Source organism: Colobus angolensis, unplaced genomic scaffold (genome assembly GCF_000951035.1).
Source record: "Colobus angolensis palliatus isolate OR3802 unplaced genomic scaffold, Cang.pa_1.0 Scaffold55, whole genome shotgun sequence".
NCBI classification, from domain to species: Eukaryota; Metazoa; Chordata; class Mammalia; order Primates; family Cercopithecidae; genus Colobus; species Colobus angolensis.
The window spans coordinates 1136382-1147205 of record NW_012119043.1 but is presented as its reverse complement, the minus strand read 5'-3'; the positions used below and the strand labels follow the sequence as shown (position 1 = coordinate 1147205).

The following is a 10824-nucleotide window of genomic DNA, read 5'->3' as shown; positions in this document are numbered from 1 at the left end:
GTGATAAGGCCCTTGCACTGGTCTCTCACTCATCTACATTTTCCCATATCACTTATTGAGCACATGGGTTTTACCAACTAATGGGGAGGAGCTCAGACTCTAAGCTCATCGAGGGCAGGGATTGAGCACAAAAAAAAAAAAAAAAAAGAAAAAGAAAAGAAAGGAATGTGAGAGTTGGAAGTTCCTAAAGGATGTCAGCCAGGTATGCTCTTTTTACCAAAAGGCTTTGAGTACAAAATCATGCATGATTCCACCTTGATGTAAAACTGTACTATGCCTCATCAGGAATACTATGTGCACTTCAGATCATGCTTCCAAAGGGATCTGTTAGAACTGGCCAAGATCCTGAAAAGGGAACTGAGTCAGACAAAAGAGCAGGACTCTTAAATGTGGAGAAGCAAAGACTGAAGGAAGCACAGGATCAGGATGTAGGAAAGAGCCAATGGCCTGGAGGATTTTGGCGATGGGCACTGCTAGTAGATTGTGGTGTGACTGCGTTAGGACCAGTGTGAGAAGCACTGGATGAAATGGGCGTTTAAGAGGTGGTGTAGACAGGTATTGCAAGGGGATTTTTTAGGGATGAGAACTTGTGAAGACAAAGTCATAAGTGGCTCCTGTAGAAGCTGGACTGCGCCTCACCCCAGAGGTGAACCCCAGAGGCAGAGCTTGCGGTAAGCCAAGATCGCACCACTGCACTGCAGCCTGGGCGACAGAGTGAGACTCCGTCTCAAAAAAAAAAAAACAGGCCGGCTGCAGTGGCTCAAGCCTGTAATCCCAGCACTTTGGGAGGCCGAGACGGGCGGATCACGAGGTCAGGAGATCGAGACCATCCTGGCTAACACGGTGAAACCCTGTCTCTACTAAAAAAAATACAAAAAACTAGCCGGGCGAGGTGGCAGGCGCCTGTAGTCCCAGTTACTCGGGAGGCTGAGGCAGGAGAATGGCGTGGGCCCAGGAGGCGGAGCTTGCAGTGAGCTGAGATCCGGCCACTGCACTCCAGCCTGGGCGACAGAGCGAGACTCCGTCTCAAAAAAAAAAAAAAAAAAGAAAAAAAAAAGAAAGTAGCTGTTCTGAAAGAATTTGTGGTGAATAATTAGCATAGCAGCTTGGAAGCATCCTTTTTTCCTTTCACCTGCACCTGATTTGTGTGTGTTTTTTCTGGTGCTTTTACTTCTAAAGAACTTAACCTGGAACACCTCAGTAATCTTCAGCCCCTTTTGTCTTGGGAGTCTGTTGTCCCATCTCAAGAGACTCCAAAAAAGTCACCTTGTTGGTCCTATATTGGGAACTTGTGTGGTCCTCAGCTTCTGACCAGAAGCTCCTAGGATTTTTTTTAAAAAGGCACACATAGAAATTGTTTACTAGGTATTCACCAAGTGCAAATGGAGAAGCAAACCCACACCTTCTGGCCCTATCTTTGTTGTCACTTGTATTTTTATTTTTTTGAGACGGAGTCTCGCTCTGTTGCCAGGCTGGAATGCAGTGGCACGATCTCTGCTCACTGCAACCTCCACCTCCTGGGTTCAAGCGATTCTTCTGCGTCAGCGTCCCGAGTAGCTGGGATTACAGGCGCATGCCACCACACGTAGCTAATTTTTGTATTTTTAGTAGAGACAGGGTTTCACCGTGTTGGCCAGGATGGTCTCGATCTCTTTACCTCGGCCTCCCAAAGTGCTGGAATTACAGGTGTGAGCTACCACGCCCGGCTTGTTCTCACCTTTAGACTCTATGCTTCTGTGTGTGTGTGTGTTGTGTGTGTGTGTATGTATGTTCTTTTTCTCTGTCTGTCTCCCTCCGTCCCCCGTCTTCTCCCCGCCCTTTCTCCTTTTCTCTTTCTTTTAGCTTCAAGGCTTCAGCCCAGGTCACCTGTCTATGCAAAGGCTGAAACAAATGTAAGAGGGTTCAAGATTAGGCATAAGCTGACATCTTTAATATACAGTATCTACATGTATGATTTTCTTTTTTCTTTTTTTTTTTTTTAAATCAAGTCTTGCTTTGTCGCCCATGCTGGAGTGCAGTAGCACTATCTCCACTCGCTACAACCTGTACCTCCTGGGTTCAAGCAATTGGTGCTTCAGCCTCCTGAATAGCTGAGATTCCAGACGTGCTACCACACCTAGCTAATTTTTGTGTTTTCTGGTAGAGATGGGGTTTCACCATGTTGGCTAGGCTGGTCTTGAGCTCCTGGCCTCAATTGATCCACCTGCCTTGGTCTCCCAAAGTGTTGGGATTACAGGCGTGAGCGGCCGCACCCGACCCTACGTGTATGATTTTCATTTAAGAGGAGAGCAAATCAGAAGTGTGGAAGTTTTTTTTTTTGTTTTTTTTTTTTTTTTTTTTTGAGACGGAGTCTCGCTCTGTCACCCAGGCTGGAGTGCTGTGGCCGGATCTCAGCTCACTGCAAGCTCCGCCTCCCGGGTTCACGCCATTCTGCCCCAGCCTCCCGGGTAGCTGGGACTACAGGCGCCGCCACCTCACCCGGCTAGTTTTTTTGTATTTTTTAGTAGAGACGGATGGTCTCGATCTCCTGACCTCGTGATCCGCCCGTCTCGGCCTCCCAAAGTGCTGGGATTACAGGCTTGAGCCACCGCGCCCGGCCGGAAGTTTTTGAAAATACCAGATTTTAATTCATTTTGATTGGAGTAATCTGAGAGTGGCTTAGTGGCGGTTCTGTATTCATAGATGAAGAGACATTTTATAGGAAGTGTGTCAGGTCACCAGGGTAAATTGGCTGTGTTACAGGTGCAGTTACCCCAGCAGCCAGGCAGGAGCAACCCACCAGAGCAAACTTACAAACCAGGAAGTCATGGAGGAAACCCTCTGGGCAGTCGGAATAGCCTGTGTTCTATGGCAGAGGCCTTTTCCGTTGATTTGGTTTTTTCAAGATAATATGTGTTCACCATTCAAAAACAAAACAAAAAAACCTGTCAACACTAAAACAGTTGCATTCATCCCCATCCCACAGGCACCCAGTTAGACCAGTTTCTGATGGTGTGTCCCTCCAGAGATATCAGTGCGTGGTCAGTCCATTTTCCTTATCTTTGCACGAATGGTGGCACATAACATGCATTGCTTTTTATCTTGATCATCTCCACATAGCCAGACATATTATGAGACATTCCCTTTCCTTCTCTGTAATGACCTTGCCTGTTTTCAGGCATTTACTACCACAATCTACCTGGCTCTGCCTCCCAAAGTGCTGGGATTACAGGTGTGAGCCACTGTGCCCAGCCAAGCTCGTTTTTTATGGCTGTTTTCTGATGTAACAGGATGCTTCTCCAGCAATAAGTTGATTCCTTAAATAGATTAACATTTCTTGGATTTACCATCCTATTCATACTGTCAGTTCATTTAGCCATTTTAATGTTTTGAAGATGGTTGTAAAGAAGAAAATTTCAGTATCTCAAATGCTTTAAAGTGAGTGGAATTTTGACTGTACAGTTCCTTCTAGCAGAAATCGGTAAACCTTGTAAGATGCTTCAACAAAAAATGGGGTTGATTTCTTGACACTTCACAGACATCCTCACCTTTCCATTCTCTCAGAATCAGGTTCTTGTGAGGCTGGGAAGTGGGAGTCGGGGATGGAGGTAGCAGGATGGCATGGGTGGGATTAGCGAGTCTTGGAGTCTGTTGTCCCATCTCAAGGGGTCCATAAAAATCACCCTGTTGGTCCTATATTGGGAACTTGTGTGGTTCTCAGCTTCTGAACAGAAGCTCCTAGGAGGAAGAGTCTGGTCCCAACTCCTTAAGCTTCATCCCTGATACTGGTTGTGTCATCTCAGACCCACTGGTTAGTATGGTAGCTCACTGGCTTTTGGGGCTGGGTCTGACTTTGCATCTGATTGCTTTGGCCTGTCAATAGCATCCCCATAAGGAGAGGGAAGGGAGTCAGTTCAGGGATATACTTGCCAGAAAATCTGAGGTCGAAATCTCCTTCCACTTATCCTCCTAGCAGATTGAACTTATTGGCACTCTCATGTTGAATTTCAAACTTTAAGATGAGTTGGTCACTAGAAAGTAATTTGCTGGCTCACGCCTGTAATCACAGCACTTTGGGAGGCCAAGGCGGGCAGATCACTGGAGGCCAGAAGTTCAAGACCAGCCTGGCCAACACAGGGAAACCCCGTCTCTACTAGAAATATAAAGATTAGCTGGGTGTGGTGGTACTTAACTGTAGTCTCAGCAACTCGGGAGATTGAGGCAGGAGAGTTGCTTGAACGTGGGAGGCGGAGATTACAGTGAGCTAAGATCATGCCACTGCACTCCATCCTGGGTGACAAAGCAAGACTCTGTCTCCCCCCTCAAAAAAAAAAAAGCCAGGCGCGGTGGCTCACTCCTGGAATCCCAGCACTTTGGGAAGCTGAGGCAGGCGGATCACCTGAGGTCAGGAGTTCGCGACCAGCCTGACCAACATGGAGAACCCCTGTCTCTACTAAAAATATAAAATTAGCCAGTCGTGGTGGTGCGTGCCTTGTAATCCCAGCACTTCGGAGGCTGAGGCAGGAGAATCGCTTGAACCCAGGAGGCAAGGTTGCAGCCGAGGTCGCACCATTGCACTCCAGCCTGGGCAACAAGAGGGAAACTCCGTCTCAAAAAAAAAAAAAGGCCGGGCGCGGTGGCTCAAGCCTGTAATCCCAGCACTTTGGGAGGCCGAGACGGGTGAATCACAAGGTCAGGAGATCGAGACCATCCTGGCTAACATGGTGAAACCCCGTCTCTACTAAAAAATACAAAAAACTAGCCGGGCGAGGTGGCAGGCGCCTATAGTCCCAGCTACTCGGGAGGCTGAGTCAGGAGAATGGCATAAACCCGGGAGGCGGAGCTTGCAGTGAGCTGAGATCCGGCCATTGCACTCCAGCCCGGGCGACAGAGCGAGACTCCGTCTCAAGAAAAAACAGAAAAAAAAAAGGGAAGGAATTTGCCTAACTCCTCTAGTTGGAGCTCTGCCAGGGAGACCAGCTTCTGTATCTCCATTCATCGTCTCACTTAGCCATGGTGGCATGCCTAATAGTGGTTCACTGCCTGTCATCTGCAGGCCTATGATCCCAGGGCTGTGTTTTTGCACAGACCCCATCATCACAACTACCAGCACCACACTTAAAGTCCAGGTAGCTGGTGGAGGGTTAGTAACATTATTTTTATGTGCAAAGGTTAACACTGACGCTGTTAGTGAATGTTTTCTAGCTTTCTATAAAGAAAACAACCTGAAGCTCGTGAGATAGCTCGGTTTCTGTATCCTTAACCTGACCCACTTTTTCTGAAGGTTATGCTGTGAAAGCTGTGAGTATCACAGGCTAAAACATGTAAATTAACTGATACCTTGTCAAGCCTATAAAATTATTCTGTGCTTGGATTCTCTAAGCTGCATGCCATTGAGGGAAACATAGAAAGCCAGCTGCAGCAGATTGGTTCAGGTTAGTGTGGCAGGCCAGGTACCCCAGAATTGACAGCTGACTACTTTCCTGTGTTACACATTGATGGTTGAAATTAAAAATTAAGTATCAAAGATGTATGTTCTTCTACCTTTAATCTCAAGAATCTTGTTCTGTTTCTTTTTTTTTGAGACATCATAAAACAGCATGCCATCTCGTTTTTAAATGCCTCCTTTTGTAACTGCTGCCCTTATTCCAAACCATGTGTTCCGTGTTTTGTATGGTTTAGTAGCCATGGTTACCATCATTTATGAACAAATATAGGCTCAGTGGCTGTGAATATCCATAAAAGCCACAAATTTTAGAAGATGTTGCATTTCTTCAGCTCTGTAACATCCCTGATTCTCTGTTGATCAATAGATCATAGATGTGGTTCCGATTGTTAACAAGCAGCAAGCATTTTCCTGCATCGTAATGCTGCTGTCGTCTATCACGTTTCCAGGTACCCTGATTCCCAGGGATCCGTGTGTGGCCATTTGTGCTGCCTGGTGAGAATGGGAAAGGGTCTCCAGATTTCTTTCTTCCCTGAGCAAGTGGCAGGGTATATGTGGCTGGGCATTGGAAGCTGATAGACGACTGTGGAAATAAGTAATGTGCAACACAGTGCTTTCTCTGGAGGAATTTAATTTGTGGTTGCTGCAGTGGTAGTGGTGGTTGTTCTGCTTGACTTATTTCAAGAAAATATACTTTAGGCATAAGACTCTGAGATGGTTGATAGCATGTTTTGAAAAAAATGATGAGGCCTGTTGCAGAGTCCAGTTAAACCAAATGGATATTTAAACTGTGCCGTAGTGAGGTTGTTGATACTTTATGGCATATGCAATATGGATCATACCCTTTCTGTTTTTGTTTTCTCCTAGTGCCTGGATCAAAGTGGAACAGCTGAAGCCATATCATGCTCATAAAGAGGAAATGATAAAAATTAACAAGGGTAAACGATTCCAGCAAGCGGTAGATGCCGTGGAAGAGTTCCTCAGGAGAGCGAAAGGGAAAGACCAGGTGAGAGACAACAATGTTCACTTTCTACCAACGTCAGACTGGTGATTTTTGCGTAGCAACTAACAGATTAAATGTCACCCAAGCCCAAACCTTTGTTCTTCTGCAATGCCACTGGAGAAAGCTACTTCATTTCTAAGGTGTCAGCATTTTGCTTATCAGCTTGAAACTCCATGCGGCTAACCTTTCTGGAGTAGGTTGTTGCTTTTAGAAAAATTGCTTGGACCCAGGAGAAATACCTAGCATTTGAGTCTAGCACAGGCCATTTCTTCCTTTCATAGCACACAGATTAGGAGCGTAGCCTTTGAAATATATATACTCCCTGCATTTAAGTCCCATCTCCTAGTTTTGGGACCTAGGGAAAGTGACTTTTAATCTGCTTCTCCCAATGTCTGGGGATGACAGCAGACTCTATTCTAGGGTCGCTGTGAGGAGACCACACAGAGTGCCTGTAGCAGCACGTGGCACCTGTAAATGGTGGTGGCGATGGCGACAGCAGCTGTGGTGGTAGTTATCATTATTATTATTAAACTTTCAGACGTCATCCCACAATTCTGCTGATGACAAGAATCGACGTAATTCCAGTGAGGAGAGAAGTAGGCCAAACTCAGGTGATGAGAAGCGCAAACTTAGCCTGTCTGAAGGGAAGGTGAAGAAGAACATGGGAGAAGGAAAGAAGAGGGTGTCTTCAGGCTCTTCAGAGAGAGGCTCCAAATCCCCTCTGAAAAGAGCCCAAGAGCAAAGTCCCCGGAAGCGGGGTCGGCCCCCAAAGGATGAGAAGGTTTGTTTTCTCTCTGCAGCTTCTGGGATTAGTGATGTCCTTTTAGTATAAGGTAGAGTTAAGCTCTACAGTATGCCTCCACTCACGGAGTGGGAGCAGAATTCTGTGCTCAAAAATCCTGCAGGGCAGGTGCGGTGGCTCATGCCTTGTCCCAGCAACTCAGGAGGCTGAGGCAGGAAGATGGCTTGAGACTTGGAGCTCAAGGCTGCATTGAGCCGATTGCACCACTGCACTCTAGCCTGGGTGATAGATTAAGACCCTGACTCTTATTTTAAAAAATAAAAAAGAATCCCATATTCCAGGTGAGAGACACGGCCTGGATGCAGGTGTGAAATAGGAGCATGAGGTAGGAGAGCAGTCCACTTGAGCCAGTGCACAAGGGCTGGGCCTGGGAAGGGCTCAGCAAGAAAGAAGGGAAGGCATTCCAGCGGTGGAGGGCACAGCCCGTGTGAGGCTCAGTGCTGGTGGAGATACTCTCGAACAGGGAGAGGATAGTGAGGAGAGCAGAGAAAAAGGAAACTTGTCCCTGGATCTTGGAGGGCCTGAAGATCTACTGAAGCAGCATGATACTAAAGCGTCTTGAAGTCAGTGGGGGCCTGTGAAGGTGATTCAGCCGGTGGCAGTGTGTGCTTTCCGTGTGTGCACCAGTAGTCACAGAGTCCAGAGGGGAAAGTCTCAGAGCCAATTAAAAGGCTAAGGCTAGGTGTGCATTCATGAGGGGGTAGTTGCAAATGTTGCAAGCAAATAGGTGAGAGGCACTTCAGAGGAAGAGTTCTTAAGATTCTGTAACTGGGTATATAGAGGATGAATGAGAAATAGGAAAAGAGGATTTCCAGCTTCATTCCTGGAAAACTGATGATCACTTTCTTAGAGGAGTTGGGATGTAGAGGTGGCTTGTGGAGAAAGAGTACCAGTTTGGAATGGCAAGAATTTGAGGCAAGGCCTAGACAGCCTGGGAGCTTGGTGTGACCTCAGGACTAGAAATGTAGATTCGGGAGGTGAATTTGTAAAAGGGTAGTTGAGTCCAGGCAGTTGGATGGGGTTTGTCTCAGGAAAACAGGGAAGGGCGGAACCCTGCATTGCAACAAGAATGCCATGCTCCGGGCAGGAAGGAGTGGGAGGAGCTAGCAACATGAGTTAAAGCAGCCAGGGTGCATCTCTTGCCTTCTTGCTGACAAGATTTGGGGCCAGTCTTAGAAGGCCACAGAGAAGAATTTCAAAGTGAAGGGGCCTGTGTCAGGAATGCAGCAGGATTGCCAACAGCAGGAAAAGAGAACAGAAGCCAGATGGCTGGCAGAAACAGTTGGGTGATGAGGCCATGATGAAACACCAGACTTTGGATCAAGGCTCAAAAATTCAGACACCAGCGAGCCCAGGCAGGTAATGGAAGCAACTGTAGCTGACTGGACCTAAGAAGCAGTGGCGCAGGTGCCAGGCACCCCAGCTCACCTGCCTCGGTGCTCAGAGCAGCAGGGCTGGCCATGGTCAGGGAGTCTGGAGAGGTCATGCTCCTTCCACAGGGTTCTAGCCAGCTTCTGCCTGATTGTTTTTTCTCAAGAAAAGCTGGAAAGGCCAGGTGTGGTATCTCACACTTGCAATCATAGCACTTTGGGAGGCTGAGGCAGGAAGATCACATGAGCCCAGGAGTTCAAGACCAGGCTGAGCAACATAGTAAGGCCCTTTCCATAAATAAATAAATAAATAAATAAATATAAATAAATAAATAAATAAATAAATAAAACCAACCAACCCAGCACTAAATAAATAAATAAATAAATAAATAAATAAATAAATAAAACAAACCAACCAACCAACCAACCCAGGACTTCAAGACCAGGCTGAGCAACATAGTAAGACCCTTTCCCTAAATAAATAAATAAATAAACAAACAAACAAACAAACAAACCATGGCAGCTCACACCTGTAATCCTAGCACTTTGGGAGGCTAAGGCAGGAGGATCGTTCTAGACCAGCCTGGGCAACATAGGGAGACGCCATCTCTATTTTAAAATATTTTTTTGCTAGGAGTGGTGGTTCATGCCTGTAATCCCAACACTTCGGGAGGCCGAGGCGGGCAGATCACCTCAGGTCGGGAGTTCGAGACCAGCCTGACCAGCCTGATCAACATGGAGAAACCCCGTCTCTACTAAAAATACAAAAATTAGCCGGGCATGGTGGCACATGCCTGTAATCCCAGCTACTCGGGAAGCTGAGGCAGGAGAATCGCTTGAACCTGGGAGGCAGAGGTTGTAGGGAGCCGAGATCGCGCCATTGCACTCTAGCCTGAGTGACAGAGCGAGACTCCGTCTCGGGAAAAAAAAAATATAAATGAATTAAAAAATAGCTGGAGTTGGTGGTGTGTGCCTGTAGTGCCCCCTATTGAGAAAGCTGAGGTGTAGGTGATCAGTTGAACCCAGGAGGTAGAGGTTACAGTGAGCCAAGAACATGCCACTGCACTTTAGTCTCGGTGACACAGCGAGACCCTGTCTCAAAAAAACAACAAAAAAAAGAAAGAAACAAAAAGTACTAACTCGGCATAGTGGTACACACCTGTAGTCCCAGATACTTGGGAAGATCACTTGAGCCCAGGAGGTCAAGGCTGTAGTGACCTACACTTGCACCACTGCTCTCCAGCCTGGGCAACAGTGTGAGACCCTATCTCAAAAAAAGAGAAAAGCTGGAAATACAGGTTTTTATGTGAAATATCCCAATTTTAAATGTGGTTAGTTAAAAAATATGTCTTGGGTCCACAGAAACATATCTGTGGGCTGCCAGTGTGAGATCTCTGGTGAGAGACAGCCCTTCTCACTGTTAGATGACCTAAGGCTAAGGGAGTGGTGAGAGCGAGGGTGGCGGTGCTGTCCCTGGATACCGGGAGCCGACGGTTTGGAAAAACTGCCAGCTGCAGTACAGAGAGAACTTTATAGGGAGCGTGATCTAAATTGATCCCCAAAAAATGTAATGTGACTTTTGAGTTTATTTCCTGGAATCCAAAAGGTGTATGGGCTGTCAGATTTTACACTATTTCCCAAATTGCTATTGTCTGGTATGTGAAGCCTCGCATCTCACCAGCGCCTGTGCCACCCTGGACAGAAACACCTTCTCCTTGGATAAAGGGAAGTACAAAGAAGAGGTTATGACAAGGGCCTGGAGTTTGAATCACATGTATAGGAACTTAGCAAAGCACCTTTGTCTCAATTTCCTCATGTGATCGTTAGGAATTATAACAGTATGTGACTCATAGGTTCACCGTGTGAGTTAAATGAGTGACATGGACACAGCACTTAAAACAGTACTGGTGTACAAGGCATTTGATCAGTTCTTTAGGTTTGTTTCACAGACAATAGCCAGTTGTGCAGTGAGAACCCCAGAGGCCACTGCCCAGGCTTACAGGAACTCGTCTCACAAGCTCCCGGTAAACAGCAGACTGCCCTTGAGTCTGAATTATTAATTTGGGGAGCAGTGTAGCATACCTTGGAGATAATGCAGGTTCGGTTCCAGATCATTGCAGGTCACACAAACATCTTGATTTCCTAGTGCATGTAAAAGTTAGATTTATACTGTAGTCTATTAAAGTGGCACAATAGCAATATGTCTTTTTTTTTTTTTTTTTTT

The 10824-nt window shown here is 46.5% G+C and overlaps 1 protein-coding gene across 3 annotated transcripts in view; it reads left to right on the top strand.

Moving 5' to 3' along the window:
- The window catches only part of GLYR1 (glyoxylate reductase 1 homolog (Arabidopsis)), a 55671-nt gene that overhangs the window by 10176 nt on the left and 34671 nt on the right, over positions 1-10824 (top strand). For 2 of the 3 annotated variants that reach the window (XM_011961350.1, XM_011961348.1), the window contains exons 4-5: positions 6293-6431; positions 6967-7209. In XM_011961350.1, coding sequence (XP_011816740.1) covers positions 6293-6431; positions 6967-7209 — 382 coding nt within the window. The remainder of the gene's footprint in view (positions 1-6292; positions 6432-6966; positions 7210-10824) is intronic. The other variant, XM_011961351.1, reaches the window with a different exon arrangement.